The sequence below is a fragment of the Myotis daubentonii genome, chromosome 2 (genome assembly GCF_963259705.1).
Source record: "Myotis daubentonii chromosome 2, mMyoDau2.1, whole genome shotgun sequence".
Lineage (NCBI taxonomy): Eukaryota > Metazoa > Chordata > Mammalia > Chiroptera > Vespertilionidae > Myotis > Myotis daubentonii.
In genome coordinates this window covers 198,046,102-198,064,133 of record NC_081841.1, presented here as the reverse complement: position 1 = coordinate 198,064,133, position 18,032 = coordinate 198,046,102, and the positions used below count along the sequence as shown (strand labels likewise).

At 38.7% G+C, this 18,032-nt stretch overlaps 1 protein-coding gene and 1 pseudogene across 1 annotated transcript in view; one reads left to right on the top strand and one right to left on the bottom strand.

Annotated features, from left to right (window-relative positions):
• The first annotated feature begins 350 nt into the window (after nucleotides 1–350).
• The window catches only part of LOC132228623 (A disintegrin and metallopeptidase domain 3-like), a 117,505-nt gene continuing 99,823 nt past the window's right edge, over nucleotides 351–18,032 (top strand). Inside the window, 3 exon segments of the mRNA XM_059685343.1 lie at nucleotides 351–453; nucleotides 996–1,078; nucleotides 12,216–12,271. Of these exon segments, the coding sequence (XP_059541326.1) occupies nucleotides 351–453; nucleotides 996–1,078; nucleotides 12,216–12,271 (242 nt within the window).
• Nucleotides 14,216–16,333, bottom strand: LOC132225925 (hsc70-interacting protein-like; annotated as a pseudogene).

Genomic DNA, 18,032 nt, shown 5'->3' with positions numbered 1-18,032 from the left:
TATCTATGATTAAAACAGGCAGTTGTCCACTACTAAGTATTGTGTAAATTTCTATTGCCTTTTCCCTTCACTATAGTAATTCAGCTATTGTACCAGAAAGCTATGATGTGAACTCTTCATATTGCCAAGAACTTCACCACCAATAGCTGCTTCCAGAGGAGAAAGTGACTTTATAACGGAACTTCAGCTTTGGGGAAATAAAGCACAGGCAGCAAATAGGCGCCCCTGAGCTCCTGTGCTCAGCTGGCCCGTGGGCGGGGTCGTCAGTGGTGGGCGGGGCCGAGCAGTCTCACATTCCATCCTCCTGGCCCAGAACTCAACCCCCTGAGCATGCGCGAGACCCCTCAGTTATGCCACCAACTGCCTGCACTGTGGCGAGGGTCACCTGACTCGCAATGCTGTTTCTCTTGCTGATCCTCTCAGGCCTCGGCAGGTTGACCTTCGCAGACCATTGTAAGTGGGGGAACCTGCGCCATAGGAGGGCCGCCCAGCACAGTGTCCCCGGGCGAGGCCAGTGTCTCCCTTCTTGCTCCAGATCCCAGGGCCAGGCTGGGGGTCCCCAGTCCTGCTGTCAGAGCCACCTAGTTTCAGGGTCCTGCTGAGCCTGGTGGTTGGAGAGCTCAGAGCAGGCCTGGGGCAGTTGGCCCTCACTTACCTGAGTCTGCAGGGGCAGGAGAGGGCGCCCTGCTGCTGGGGCGGTGGGGCCCTAGAGAGCCTGGATGGGGTCCTGAGACCAGCACTTCCTCCCCCAGTCAGGATTGAGGTCAGCGAGTCCTAGGCTCTCTGGACAGTGGTAGGGCAACACTCTCACATGAGATGGACCTCTTCCTGGAGTCACACAATGTGTGTCTGTGTGTGTGTGTGTGTGTGTGTGTGTGTGTGTGTGTGTGTGTTGGGACATGGAATTTCAGAGTGACATGGCAGGAGAGGACAAATAAATGAAGATGAAAGATGCTACACCCTGGGAATGCTCACACATGTTTGTCTTACTGCAGACTCAGAAACAACACATCTGCAGATTACAGTGCCACAGAAGCTTGGAACCACCACCAATGATGTCGATGTTTCAGAAACACAAGTAATTAAGAAATCACTTTATAAAAATGTTTTATTTTTACTGAACTGCATGGCTCAAGTTAATTCATGAGTATCCCTTTGTGAAATGTGGTGTTCTAATTAATGTATCTAAGAGTCATTTTATCTGAATGAGAACAAGTGTTTTGATAGTTTTAATTTCTTGAGTGATATATGAACATTATGAAGTTATAAAGGTACTTACTAATGTGATAGGAATCCAAGGATTGGAACCTCAGTGGCAGGGCCAGAGAGGAGCATGAATTGCCAATTGAAAAACTATTAGACACTGAGGCAGGTTTTACAGACTGAATGGTCTGACTGTCTCACTTTATGGCACTCCCCCCAAAATCCAGTGATTATGAGTTTCTAAAATCTGTAATTCCAAAAACTTAAGTATCCCAAGAGGTCAAAAATCTTAGAAGAGTTTAACACATACCAGGATAATGGGAACAAAACGAAAAGAAGAATGTCCACAAGAACAGCAGAAAAAGAAAGGAAAGCGTTTAGTACACTCAAGCACAATACACACACTCAACATACCGAACATTATGAAGGGTAAGCATTTTTAAATATTCAGTTCACTAGGCACATTTAACAATTATAAATTTGTAAAACTTTGATAAGTGCCTTAAGCGCATTCTATATAATAAAAGGCTATTATGCATATTATCCCCTCAACCAGGAATTCGACCAGGAGGTCAATGAGGAGTTTGACCAGGGTGCGGGGCCAGCCAGCCAACCGCCCGTGGGCCCTCCCCCTAGTAGCCCCACCCTGATCTCCCCACCTGTGCATGAATTCATGCACCAGGCCTCTAGTGTAAAATAAAATCTTATAGCACTAAAGGGAAAAATTTTCAAATTCATTTTCATAGTGAGTCTAAAAAATTATTTCTTCTAAGCATAATACCCTCTAAATCCATCCATATTGTTGCAAATGGTAAGATTTCATTTCTTTTAGTGGCCACGTAATATTCTATTACATATAGTATGTGCCACATCTTCTTTATCCATTTGTCTATCAGTGGAAACTTCGGTTGCTGCCATATCTTGACTATTGTGAATAATACTACAAAGACAAATACCATATGATTTCACTTATATGTGGGATCTAAAGAACAAAATAAATGAAGAAATAAACAGACTCATAGATACAGAGAACAAACTGGTGGTTGTCAGATATAAGGGGGGTTGAGAGGAAGCTGGGTGACAATGGTGAAGGTATTAAGAAACACAAATTGGCTCTTACAACATAGTCATGGGCACGTAAACTACATGTAAAGTACAGAATACGGAATATAGTCAATAATATCATAGTAATTATGTATGCTGCCAAGTGGGGACCAGAATTATTCGGGGCATCACTTCCTAAATTATATAAATATGTAACCACCATGGTGTACACCTGGGACTAATATAATATTGAATATCAACTGTAATTAAAAAATAAAAATTGAGAGAAAAAACATTTTTTTTCAAATGGTGGTGGACAAATCATAAAGATATAAAGAATACTTGAAAAACAAAAATAAACATTTTATTCAGTGGATATATATTAATTGAATGATCCCACGGAGTAAATGCACTGGTTTCCCCTTTCTGCTATTTGTTAGGACTCACTAGACCCCACAGTGTATCACACATGAGGCTTTTTAAGGGCAAAGCACCTGGTGCAGCAGGACAAAGAGAATTCGGGCAAATATCAGGATCCAAGAAACATCCACAGTCAGCTCCTCATGAACCCAGTCTGCTCCTGAAACATGCTGAGTCTCTGGTTTGGAATAACAAGACCTGGGGGAGGAACTTTTGCCTTGAGAGCCTACTCCTCACAAAGCTTCAGTCACTAGGAAGCCAAGCCAGCCCTGTCTAGATAGGGAGGGCAACTAAGGAAGCTAACTTTAGCCAGGGAAGTTTTGTTCCCTAAGTGTGCATGACAAGTCTCACAGTCCTTTTGACTAAGAGTCAGACACATTCAGGCTGGAGGCATCCCCAGAAATAAAGGCAGAGCTTTGCTGATCCTGCTGTAAATCCGCTCTGTCTCCACAGTAATTAATGCTTCTTAAGAATGTACAGGTGGCCCTAACCGGTTTGGCTCAGTGGATAGAGCGTCAGCTTGCGGACTCAAGGGTCCCAGGTTTGATTCCGGTCAAGGGCATGTACCTTGGATGTGGGCACATCCCCAGTAGGGAGTGTTCATGAGGCAGCTGATCGATGTTTCTCTCTCATTGATGTTTCTAACTCTCTATCCCTCTCTTTTCCTCTCTGTAAAAAATCAATAAAATATATTTAAAAAAAAAAGGAATATACAGGTGATTCAACAAAATTGACAAGAGCATGTTAAAGAATTAAAAATCAATCACAGTACAAATCTCCTTATATGGTCACAATTTAAAATTTATCAAAAAGACTGAAATCTCTATTTGTAATTTAAAAATACACATGTATGTCCATCATTCATGAATTGAAGAAGATATCATACATTACAATGGATATTAGATAACTAATGTTTAAGAATTAAAAAACTACAAACCAAAATACTTTACCTTGAGTCATGCTCTTAAGATGATATAGGGAATAATTTATAATTACAAATACCTGCAAAGCAAAAAAAGTTTTGAATATTAGAACTTAAAATTAATTATAACCTTAAATTTTAAAGATATGGCTAAAATTAAGATGTAGAAGTAATGAAAGAGAGAGTTAAACTAGAATAGTCTGGATCCACAGTGTCAAAAGATTATTTCTGATAGAAATGTAGGACATATTTTGGTGAGGTAGACTAAGGAAAATGGAAATGAGAGTAAAAAATATATCACATTTTCCCTAACCGGTTTGGCTCAGTGGATGGAGCATCAGCCTGTGGACTGAAAGGTCCCAGTTTCGATTCCGGTCAAGGGCATGTACCTTGGTTGCAGGCACATCCCCAGTAGGAGGTGTGCAGGAGGCAGCTGATCGATGTTTCTCTCTCATCGATGTTTCTAACTCTATCCCTCTCCCTTCCTCTTTGTAAAAAAATCAATAAAATATATATATTTTTAAAAGTCACATTAGGAATGAGAAATATATAAATGGGTAAATAAATTATCAAACATATATGCATCTATATTTTTTTAAATAGTTAAATTCATAAAAAATATAATAGAGCTGACCTAAGATAAAACAGACAGCACTGATACTTTTTTCCTTTTGAGAAACTAACACATCTTTAAAATCATATGACACCACCCTTCCCACAATCCCAGGATACACTGATTCCATGGTAGGATAAAGAAGATGTGATGTGTACATAGTACTCAACCATAAGAAAAGAGGAAATACTACCATTTGTGAGAACATGAATGGATATTGAGAATACCATGCTAAGCAGAATAAGTCAGAAATAGTTAACAATCTTCTGATTTCACTCATATGTGGGATATAAAACCAAAAGCAACAAATGAACAAATAAGAAAAACAAACAAATACTCGTAGAATTAGACAACAAGCTGTATAGTGGTTACCAGAGGGAAGCAGGGTGGAGGAGGTAGTAGAGGGTAAGGGGTGTCAAATATATGGTGAGGGAAGATGATTTAACTGTGGATGATTTGAAAATACAATATGAAGATCATATATCATAGAAATGTACACTTGTAAGGTATATAATCTTATAATCAAACTAGAGGCCCAGTGCATGAAATTTGTGCACAGGGGGGCATCCCCTCAGCCCAGTCTGAATCCTCTCCAATCCAGGACTCCTTGGGGGATGTCCGATCCTTGGGATCGGGCCTAAACCAGCAGTCGGACATCCCTCTCACAATCCTGGACCACTGGCTCCTAATTGCTCACCTGCCTGCCTGCCTGGTTGCCCCTAACTGCCCTCCCTACCCCGCTGGCCTTATTGCCCCTCACTGCCTCTATGTACCAACCTAATCGCCCCTAACTGCCCCCCCCCCCCATGGCCTGGTTGCCCCTAACTGCCCTCCACTCCTGGCCAGGTCGCCTCCAACTTCCCCCTCCCTGCCAGCCTAGTCACTCCTAACTGCCCCCTCCTCCAGCCTGGTCACCCCTTACTGCCCCCCCTGCCAGCCTGGTTGCCCCTAACTGACCCCACCCCCTGCTGGTCTGGTTGCCCCCAACTGCCCTACCACTGGCCTAGTTGCCCCTCACTCTCCCCCCTGCAAGTCTAATTGCCCCTAACTGCCCTCCCCATGCTGGCCTGGTCACCTCCAACTGTCCCCACTGCTGGCCTGGTCGCTCCTATGGCCCCCACTCTGGCTTCGTCTCCCCATGCAGCCTGCTGTTCAGTTGTTTGATCATTCCACTTTTAATTTGGGGGGAAACTCGGTATGTTTCTACAGTGGCTGCATTCCCACCATCAGTGCACTAGGATTTCCTTTTCTCCACATCCTTGCCAACACTTGTTATTTGTTGGTTTATTGGTGGTAGATAGCCATTCTGGCAGGTGTTAGATTTCCACTAGCAGGGTATGAGTTTCTGTTATTCCACATTCTTACTAATACTTGGCATTTTCAATATTTGTTGTTTGCAATTTTGCTACTTTTATTCCCTTTTCCTATCCTTTTTTATTTATTTGTCATCCCACAAATAATGATGATGAGTGACATGTAGAATATTAATAGGCCAATTGGATATGAATTGCAAGTATCAATCTGTAGTCTGGGGATTGCCTTTTAACATTCTTAATTGTTTCTTTAGATCAGCGGTTCTCAACCTGATATGCAAATTAGGCATATTGACCCCTTTCACAGGGATCGCCTAAGACCATCAGAAAACACATATATAATAACATATTATTTTGTGATTAATCACTATGCTTTAATTATGTTCAATTTGTAACGATGAAATTGGGGGTCACCACAACATGAGGAACTGTATTAAAGGGTTGTGGCATTAGGAAGGTTGAGAACCACTGCTTTTGATGCACAACAGCTTTTAATTTTGATGGTGTTTAATTAATTAACTATTTATTTTATGGCCATTCTTTTTTTGTCTATTTAATAATTATTGACTAACACAAGGTCATGGAAATATTCTCCTATAGTTTCTTCTCAAAACATTATAATATTAGTTTTGACATATCTGTGAACATTTCTAAGATACTTTTATCATATGGAAAGGTGTCAAAAGTAATTTTTTCCTATGGCCTTCATGTAAGTCAATAGATACTCATAGGAAAAATATTATTTTTCCTTTAATTTAAATAGGCACCTCTGTCCCCCCCAAAAAATTATCTTTTGTGGATTTATTCTAAACTCATTTTTTTTTCTAGGTGATATAATTGTTTTTAAACAAATGGCCCACTATCTTAATTACTGTAGCTTTATAGTAAGTCTTGAAATTTAGTATTTAAAGTCTTTCTGTTTTTGCCATGGCTACTGTGGCTCAGTTGTTTGAGCTTTGTCTCATGTACCCAAAGTTTGCTGGTTTGATTCCTCTTAGGGCACATGCCCAGGTTGCAGGCTTGGATCCCCAGTAGGGGGCGTGCAAGAGGCAGCACCCATTGATATTGCTCTCTCACATTTATGTTTGTCTCTCTCTCTTCTCTCCCTCCCTCTCCCTTCATCTTTCTCTCTAAAATCAGTTAAATAAATAAATATATGTCTTTCTACATTTTGCTTTTCTTCAGAATTTTGTCTATTTAAAGTCTCTTGTTTTTATATATATACTTGAAATTATCTTGCCAAAATTTTACAAATAAGTTGTTGGATAACATTCAAACTACAATTAAATTTTGATTGTAATAAAAACTTAATATCAATATTTCCAATTCATGGTATTGATACATCATTTTCTTAGCTCTTATTTAATTTTCTTTTTTATAGTTTGTAGTTTTATGTTGAGGTATGCATATGTTTTTATTCTGATGCTTTCGTAAATGGTATTAATAACATTTATCTTTCCAATATTTTATCTCTAACATTATAGAAATAAAATTGATTCTTATATATTTAACTATATCAATATTTGCAAATAATAAATCACTGTCATAAATAATAGTTTTCTGTTGTTTCTTTTGGCTTTTCTATTTGTTGCATTCATATCAGTTGCAGAAAAGCACAGTTTTTCCCCCAAATCTCTATGCCTTTTTTTTTTTTTTTTACTGTCTAGGAATCCCCTATGATGTTGAGTAGCAGGTAATAGTTCATTTAGTTTATTGATGCTTTTGTGTTTGTTTTGCTTTTATTGTAGGAAGAAGCTATCAATATTTTAAAAATAACTATGACATTTGCTGTAGGTATTTTGCAGTTGTCTTATTGCAATATCTGGTTGATACTGCTTCATTTAAGTAGTTGGGAAGTGTTCTGACTATATTTCATGCATTTTTATAAGGTTAGTATTTTTCCTTATTCAAATGTGTAGTGCAGTTCACCACTGAATGAATATCTCTGGACTTGGAGATTCTTAAAATTTAATTCTTGATAGAGTGGATTTAAACCTATTGATTTTTATTATCTTTGTATGTTCTTTGTTTCTGTTACATTTTTCACTTCTTACCATATTTTCTTTTTCATTGTTTAATCTATTTTTAATTACATTTTAGCTATTTTTTCAATTTATGCACCTGTTTCCTATCAGTAGGGAGAGGAAAATGGTGTTTAGAAGTCAATCTCTATGTTTGGTATGCTAATTATGACAGGGATTTCACTGTTTATATGTAATTCAGTGGCTTATGTCAGAAAATATGTGTGTGTTATGCACAAACATGATATAAGGTGTGTGTGTGCACATGTGTTGGGGTGTGTATAAATATGCATGTGTGTTTATATTAAAACCTTGTTTATATTGATATATCCAATTTCAGTAAAGAAAAATGGGGGGGGGGCAAACATATATGGCAAAAGTAAACAACAACATATTTGCTTTATACTCTAATATACAAATTTCTTTAAAAGTAATAAGTGTAAACTTTCCAACTACATCAGAGATGGCCACTTTGGGCGAAAAAATTAAATGCTATCTGTAAGAAATACTCTTTAAATATAAGACAAATAGATTAAAAGAAAAGAATGTAAAAAATTTAAACTGAAACCTAAATCCATAGTAAATGTAAGTTGATAAATTGATATAAAAGAAGTAGCCTGCAGGACAAGGCTATTAATAGGATAAGTAATTGCATGTCCTAATATTTATCTTAATGATAAATATCTTCCTTTATCAAGAAGGCATAATAATCTTAAAAATATTTGCATCTACTAAGAGTGTATCAAAACATGACTCAAAAATATGTAGTAGTAAAATAGTTGACAAATCCACAATTACATTAGAGATTTTAAAATGATTCTCCCAGTAAATTAAAAAAAATACACCTTAACAGTGATATGGAAAAATTAAAGTGGTAATAGTCTCCTTAATTTTAATTGACATGTGTAGAAGACAGGCAGTGGGTATTGAACTCATATAAAATTAATTTTCTGTAATTATTGATAAGGTTTGTTATAAAACTATCATCTTGATATCTGTTTTCCCCCAAATAGGTTTCTTTTGACTAAAGTAGAAATGCAATATCTGATTATAGATTATACTTACAATCATGAAAACATTTTTATTAATAAACTAGAGGCCTGGTGCATGAATTCATGCATGGGTGGGGTCCCTCAGCCTGGCCAGTGATGGGGAACAATCGGGGAAGTGGGGGTGTGGTTGGCTGGGGGGAAGGACTGTGGGAGGTTGGCTGGCCGTGGGAGGTTGACTGTGGGAGCACACTGACCACCAGGGGGCAGCTCCTGCGTTGAGCATCTGCCCCCTGGTGGTCAGTGCATATCATAGCAACTGGTTGACCAGTTGTTCAGTCGTTTGTTTGATTGCTTAGGCTTTTATAAAGGGTGTCCCAAAATTCACGCAAGAAGTAATTTTGATAGAAAACACGGGTTTATAATTAAAAATTGTAATTTTGTTATTGATTCATAAAGTACACAGTATAAGGTTATGTATGAAATAGCATATCGGGCAAAATATCCACAACGTGTCACTGTTTGGTGCGGATTTTGGGCTGGAGGCATCATCGGACCATTCTTCTTCAAAAATGCGGCTGCTCAGGCAATAAGAGTTAATGGTGCTCGCTACCACAACATGATAATCCAGTTTTTTGTGTCTAAATTGCAAGATATGGATGTGGATGACATGTGGTTTCAACAAGACGGTGCCACATGCCATACAGCCCGTGAAACAATTCAATTACTGCATGAGTCATTTCCCGGTCGTGTAATTTCCCGTTTTGGTGACCAGAATTGGCCGCCCAGATCATGCTATTTAACGCTGTTGGACCTTTTTCTTTGGGGTTTTTTGAAGTCTAAGATTTATGCCAACAAGCCCACTACCACCCATGCCTTGAAGGAGGATATTGAGCACTGCATCAACGAAATTCAGCCACTTATGCAAAACAGTCATGGAAAATTTCAACAAAAGAATGTGTATGTGCCAGCAAAGCCTTGGATACCATTTACCCAATATGCTATTCCATACATAACCCTATACTGTATACTTTATGAATCAATAAAAAATTTACAATTTTTAATTATAAAACTATGTTTTTCTGTCAAAATTACTTTTTGCGTGAATTTTGGCACACCCTTTATATATCGATAGATTTAAATAAGTTGCCCACAAAATTCTACTAGTCAAAAGGCTTTAAGGCTTCAGGCAATATTTAAGAAAAGATAAGTATCTTTTTCAGAGAATAGAACATAAATCAATCCTTCAGAATTTTAATCATTTTAAGAGGCTAATGTAACGTTGTTACATAGCAGACAAATAAAGTGGGAGAAAAGAAAGTTATAGGTTCTTATACTTGCAGAATATTTAAAATTGAAATTAGCAAATAACTGTGAAACATTATGACCAAGTAGCTTTATTCTCTGTGGAAGGATCTCTTAATATTAGAAATATATATTCAATAAACTCACCACACTAACATATTGAGAAAAATAATGACTATATCCAGAAAGAATATTTCAGAAAATTATTCACACATTTGCACACACATACTCACCAAATACTCACACAGTATCTCACTTTAGAAGAGAACAGACTCAATGAGATTTACATGAATCTAAGTAAAACAATAGCACCAAGAGGAAACTGTAACAAGTGTCAAGCTTAATGTTATGAACAGTAAGGCATTTTATTTTAGGGCCAGAGTAAGGCAGAATTTTTATTATTCCCATTTTATTCAATAATTTATTATATAAAAATCAGGGAACAGAAATGTAGAACATGTAGGGTTTAGATACAGGGGTGGGCAAACTTTTTGACTCGAGGGCCACAATGGGTTCTTAAACTGGACCAGAGGGCCAGAACAAAAGCATGGATGGACTGTTTGTGTGAACTAATATAAATCTAAAGTATACATCATTATATAAAAGGGTATGGTCTTTTTTTTTTTTTAGTTTTATTCATTTCAAATGGGCCAGATCCGGCCCGTGGCCTGTAGTTTGCCCACGGCTGGTTTAGAAGGTAAGACAGAGACCAACTATTGCATAGATCAGGCTTCTGCCTTCAATAACTGGATATTTGATCATGCCATTATTTGATTTCCACAATGTAGAAGAGAAATTATACAGATTTATTCTCAAACAATAGAATAAAGATAGGATACTAAAAGAAGTAGTACTCAAAACTATTCTTTTTCTACATACTTTGTGTAGATATAAAAAGAAAGTTACAAAACACATCATGAAATTTGTAAGATTTGGGAGTCATCTTTATATGTACAATACCCTGGAAATTGCTACTTGTTATTATCTTTCAGATGCATCTCTAAATTATAAATAAATATGTAAAATTTAAAAACTACTTCTCTCTATATAAAAGCCTAAGTGACCATTATGAACAGATAACCGGATGACCAGCTGGTAGCTATGATGCACACTGACCAACAGGGGGCAGATGCTCAATGCAGGAGCTACCCTTGGTGGTCATTGTGCTCCCATAGACAACCTCCCACTGCTGGCCAACATCCCACAGTCCCTCCCCCCATGCAGGCCAGCTCTGATTGCCCGATCGCCAGCTGTGCACAAATTTGTGCACCAGGCCTCTAGTATTACATAAAATGGATCAAAAGTTAAAGTAAAATAGTTAAAACATCAACAGTAGATTGGTGTAACTATACTAATATCAGAGTAGAATTTGAAGAAATACTTTCAGAAATAAATGCTACCTTATTATTGATAAAGTGCTCAATTTATCCTGAAGATATCAACATACTAAATCTGTTCGCACTCAACAACATAGCTCCAAAATGATGCAGGGCATAAAACCCTCAGATTGAAAGGAGAAAGAAACAAGTCACGATAAACTTGGAAATGCCAACGCACCTTTTTCAATAGACTGCAGATCACTGAACACTACAGAGTTGAAAATGACAACACAGAAAATTGCATCCAATGACAAAATTCACATTCTTTGCAAACATGGAACCTTTACCAGAATTAACTACTTGCTACCCCATAAGAAATGGATATGCTCGATGCTGATGCTCCAGAGTGTGTTCTCTGAGCTGCAATCTCTGAGGGGATTTCTGTAAATTAGGGTTTGCCCTTGTGTTGAGCATTGTGGGAGGGGAGGGAAATAAAAATAGGAATGGGGAGAGCATCAACTGAGTCTCAACAAGAGGGAAGCTGCATGACCCATGGAAAGATCTGGAGTTGGGGTGAGGGGACTTCTTATTAAACGTGGACTGTCCCTGAACGCTGTGAGGCAAATCCTGGAGAGAGCAGCAAGGTGAAAGGCTGAGTGCAGGCGTTGCTTCTGGCAGTTATGGCTACTCCCTTTCACCTGCATTATAGTCCTCGGATTTTCCATGTATCTGTGCTAGAAGCTGAAAAGTAGAAAAGAAGATAATAAAATTAAAGTTTCTTCAAAGGTTCCTCAGCATTTCTAAACGTAATCATTGTAAATTACATTGATTATGATACGTAATAAATGCCAATGACTAATTCTCTTAATTTGAAATAGATTTAGACTCCTTGAGTTTCTGTCATACATCCTGTGATTAAAGAAAGATAGCAATATACTTCTATATATGAATATAATTTTGGCATACGCATGATATAATCTTAGTTTACATTTTAAAGAAGTATGTCTTTGGTTTGAAGAATTTCACATTTTTAATGATTACTTTCTCTCTGAATACTCTGTTGTAGGTCATTTATGCCATCCAAATTAACAGGAAAACATACTCTCTCCATCTTAAAAAACAGTAAGTGAACATTCTTTTTTCATATAGTTTTTAGTGTCTTAAAATTGTATAGTCAGTACCCTAAATTGTGACTAAAAAAAAAAAACATGAATATTTCACTGTTTAACATGTTATATCTTCTTCATGAATCATGTAAGACTAGAATTTCAGCCTTGATTTTGAGATTTGAAACTTAATTTTCAAGCCAAATTCTAATTTAATGATATCAATATTAGGCATGTTAGATAGATTAAGATTACTCTGTGTAGCTCCTTAAAATGCAACTACAATTGTAACAATTAAGGGTATAATTTTATTTGACTACTAGAGGCCCGGTGCACAAAAATTTGTGCACTCAGGGGTAGCGGGTCCCTCAGTTGGGCCTGTGCCTTCTCGCAGTCTGGAACCCCTTGGGGGATGACCACCTGCTGGCTTAGGCCTGCTCCCCGGGGGATTGGGCCTAATATGGCAATCAGACATCCCTCTGGCAGCCCGGCAGCCCTCAGGGGATGTCCATTTGCCAGCGGGGAGCAGACCTAACCTGCAGTCAGACATCCTTAGCGCTGCTGAGGAGGCAGGAGAGGCTCCCACCACCACTGCTGTACTGGTAGCCATCAGCCTGGCTTGTGGCTGAGCAGAGCTCCCCCCTGTGAGAGCACATGACCACCAGGGGACAGCTCCTGCATTGAGCGTCTTCCCCCTGGTGGTCAGTGTGTGTCATAGTGACCAGTCATTCCCAGTCTTTCTGATGTTAGGGTCAGTTTGCATATTACCCTTTTATTATATAGGATAGAGGCCTGGTGCACAGGTGGGGGCCTGCTGGTTTGCCCTGAAGTGTGTCCCGGATCAGGGTGGGGGTCCCGCTTGCGTGCCTGGCCAGCCTGGGTGAGGGGCTGATGGCTGTTTGCAGCTGGTCACACCCTCTTCGGGGTGGGGGTCCTGCTTGGGTGCCTGGCCAGCCTGGATTACCGGCTGGTGGCTGTTTGCAGCTGGTCACACCTCCTTCAGGGTGGGGGTACCCACTGGGGTGCCTGGCCAGTCTGGGTGAGGGACCGAGGGCCATTTTCAGGCTGGTGGGTGACTAAAGCTCCCAGCCTCTTTTTTTATTATTATTATTTTTTTTTATTCTGGGATTTATTTACCTTCTATAGCTGTCACTGGAGCTGAGAGCCGGCTCCAGCTCTGAGGCTGTGGCTGGCTGAAAGCAGGTATCTGGGTTTGTTTAGCTTCTATAATTGAAACTCTGTTGCCATTACTGGCCACTCTAAGCTCTGAGCCCGCTGGCGGCTGAAAGCAGGTTTCTGGGTTTGTTTAGCTTCTATAATTGCAACATTGTTGCATATGGAGCTCAGAGCTGGGCTGCGGCAGGCGGGGGACCTTGGCTTCCTCTGTAACTGGAGCAAGCAAGCCTCATGTTCGCTTCAGCTTCCTGGCTGCTGGCCGCCATCTTGGTTGGCAGCTAATTTGCATATCCTGCTGATTAGCCAATGGGAAGGGTAGCGAAGTTATGGTTAATTACCATATTTCTCTATTATTAGATAGGATGTTTAGCTTTTTTTGTCTTCTTGTTATTTCACATATATGTACGTAATTTTAAGAACTGTACTTGACATTCTAGAATATTTTTTCTCATTTTGTATGTACTTTTAGCATATTAAGTATTCTGTTTTCTATCTTCACTCTAGGAAATCAATATTAATAACTTTGTGCGTACTTGTCCCAATGTTCTATTTATATTTCATTTTTCTATTAAATAAAACCTACCCACAATTTTGTTTTTATGAAAGTGGAAATAGGGTGTTATTACTGACAGGTATTATTGAGTAATGGTGCTTATTTCCTTGCTCTTTATGTAGTTCATAACTCATCCTTCAATAGATAACATTTAACAGTATGGTTTATATACATATATGAAGGATTTAACACACCCTTTCAATTTGTTTTTAAATATTTTTAAGGTTTAAATATTTTTAAGGTTTAATTTCCAGTAGGAAAACATTATCTGAATGCATACCATAATGGCAAACCACTGTGAAATGTTACAGCTGCATTTGTGGCAGAGGGGTTGGGATTCTCTTCAAGCACCCCAGCTTTTGTCATGAGAAGGTCAGAGGTACACTGGTTTGTATTATTGCGACATCCATTGGGCGATCCAAGTTGTTTTTCCTTCAGCAAGGGCTTTATCTGTCACAAGGGCATTATGCTGGCCCTCCAAATTTGGCTGACAATTTACTGATGAGATTCATAACCTTTGGGTTGCTCTGATATTTTGACATATTTTCTGGGTTCTGAGCCACATCCTGGAAGGCCACCATAACTTCTGGATTCTGCATGGCTGAAAGAACCTCTGGATCACTAAGAATTTTATTGAGCTCAGGCATTCCTGCCATTCCAGGCATGCCTCCTCCCATTCCAGGCATGCCTCCAGGAAAATTACCAGGCATTCCCCCAGGAAAGCCCCCTGGAAAAGAGCCATACTGAGCTCCTGATTGACTTCTGGCTTCTTCCTCTCTCTGGGCTTTCTCATGTTCTCCCTGAGCCTTCTTAACCCTTTCCATTCTTTCTTTGATCTCTTGCTCTTCCCATTTCCACTCATACTTTCTCCAATGTTCTGCAATTTTCTGGGCCTTTGGTTGAACTTCTTTCAGCATTGCAACAGCATCTTCATTATAATCCAACTTACATGCAAGGGCAAGATCACGGGCTGCTTCTTCCCAGTGGCCCAGAAGTCTGTGTGCTTTCCCTCACCACTTGCCAGGCTGAGCTGAATCAGGATTTTTCAATAGCTCTGTCACAGTCTCGATGGCAGCATTTGGCTTCTGTAATTTGATGAAGACACTGGCTCTCTTGGCATACAGAATGGCCAAATGAGGATTCAGCTTGATGGCATCTGGACCCCTCAGGGGATGTTGGAGAGCTGATTTTGCCCGATGGTAGAATTACCAGTCCCTATGATGTTCACTGACCACAAGGGGGCAGACGCTCAATGCAGGAGCTGCCCTTGGTGGTCAGTGAGCTCCCATAGTGGGAACGCCACTCAGCCAGAAGCTGGGCTCATGGCTGGTGAGTGCAGCGGAGGTGGCAGGAGCCTCTCCCGCCTTCGAGGCAGTGCTAAGGATGTTCCACTACCAGCTTATGCTTGCCCCCTGTGGGGAGTGGGCCTAAGCCATCAGTTGGATCCCCTCCCAAATGCATGAACTTCGTGCACTAGGCCTCTAGTATTGTTATAATTGATTACCTAAATCCACACATCATTACAACCCAAAGTCCATAATTTATATTAGATCAATATTTTATGCCTTTTTTTTCTTTTGAATGATAAAAAAGAAATGGATAATTCTGAGAATAATTTAAACAATTAGTGACAGACATGGAAGTATTGTGCCTACACTATTTAAATTGAAGTGTATTGCCCATGGATGGTAATAGTGAAATTTGTTATTTCCTTACCCAGATCTATTTCTCTTACTCCCCAGTGCCAATCACAATTACAATAATGGCAATATTCTTCTGTTTTATCTTCATTCATTTATGTCTAGAGATCAATAAGAATCCTGATGTTTTGAGTGTTTCTTAATAAATGTAATGACTTAATACCATATATTCCATCAATTTATTTATATTAATATGGTGCACCACAAAAGTACACCCAAAACTACCTTTTCCTATATCTTCACTCTTTGCCATATAATTAACTGTGTGACTATCATCAAGAGATGGGATAAATACATTTCCATCAGCCCCCCCACTACCCAGCCCTTGAATCTGAATTCACTTATGCAAGGCCAAATTCATGATGTGTGGTGCCTCAGGGCCTTATGGTTAGAAGGGCCCTGTATTTGGCTTAATGTTCCAGTGTTGCTGTCTGAGATTATTAATAGTTTTAGACAAGAGGCTTCTCATCATTTTTACCTCGGACCCCACACTTATATAGACTATTTGATTTCTTTGGCCAAAATGTTATTACCTGACTTGATTCAAACAGAGGCTTGAGAAGCTCTCATGCTTTTCTGCTTTCTTTCCTGTTTGTCTGCCATCCTCGTGACAATATGCATAGGCCAGCATGCTGAAAGCTAGATACATGTGGACTACAGCCAAGGTGCCCTAATCATTCCTAAATATGGCTGAATCCAGTACCATAGATCAAGCCTGGCCAATTAGCAGAACTTCCATGGCCAGCCACATGTGACAAAGAAGTGTGAGCAATAGATACGTATTCTGTTGTATGTGGTTGTGGTTTTGTGGTTGTTTATTATACAACATTTTACATAATGTTACTTTTCTGAGATTCATATTGCTCTGTGCCAAATGAGTTTATTTTTACTAAGCATACAGCCTTCAAATGAATATTTCTCATTTATTAATTATCCACCCATTATTTATAGCAAGGAAAGCTTTACTATGGATATCTCTAGACATGACTTCCTGGGCACCAGTGAAATTGATGGGTAATAAATAAGAAAATTCTCATTGCCAAATTTTTACTTCAAAGAATTATACCAGTTTTCACTCACACCAACAATTCAAATGCATCCCTATACTCTACATTGCCAACAAAATGAGTATCTTTACTCATTTATTTTGTTAACCAATGGATAAGAACTACTACTTTATTGTTGTTTTAATATGCACTTCACTGCTTCTTAATATCATATAGTATCTTTTCAAATGTTTACTGACCATTCTAATTGAATTGCCTCTCCCAAGATTTTGTTTTTTCTTTTGGGTTTTTATTTTTATTCATGTGTCTTCATTATTTATTTTCAATCTGTGCCTTGTCATTCTGCTTTTCTTTCTTATTTTCTATAATCAGATTTAGAGAATTTTTGTTACTACAGAGCAGTGGTTCTCAACCTTCCTAATGCCGCGACCCTTTAATATAGTTCCTCATGTTGTGGTGACCCCCAATTTCATTGTTACAAATTGAACATAATTAAAGCATAGTAATTAATCACAAAACAATATGTAATTATATATTTGTTTTCCAATGGTCTTAGATGACTCCTGTGAAAGGGTCGTTCGACCCCCAAAGGGGTCGCGACCCACAGGTTGAGAACCACTGCTATAGAGCTTAGCCCTTTATCTGTTCTATATGTTGCAAATATGCCACCCTATTGATTGTCTTCTTACTTTCTTTGTGGAATTTATTGATACAAAATAAAATTTTATCATCATTATATTTTTATTTTCCTTTCTAGGTCCTCAGATTCCTCTCTTGTGCCTCTTACATCTAAATTTATATCGTAATATTGTTACTTTATTTTTTAAATTCTTACATTTAAGATGTAAATCCAGTGCTTTCAGTTACTTAAATGTCTTGTATTTTTCAAATTTTATCACTGTTTTGTATTTTTTTTCTGTTGTAATTTTATGTTAACTCAGATATTGTTCCTGTAGAATACTTTCACATTATATTCTTTAGAGAGAATATGCAGATGGCATGCTTTCTGAATCTGCATATCTGCAAATGTCCCTTTTGTTTTCCTAATTGAGTAACTTGGCAATGTGTAGAATCTGTGAGTCTTATTCTTTTGCTATAAATTCTTGCAATTTGATAGAGTCCATTTGATAGGTTGAATTTTCCAGTATGTTGTCTGTGTGGATGGTTTTATATTAATTCTCCCTGATATATTATTTTCCCCAGATACTTGCACCTGAACCAGCCCAGGCCATTCAGAGATTTTTCCATAAGAGTGTATATAAAATGTGAACTGATCAATATCTGTTTTTCTCAGGGGATCTCTCTAGTTTTGTTATGTGACTTGAGGAAAAGGAAAGGTTA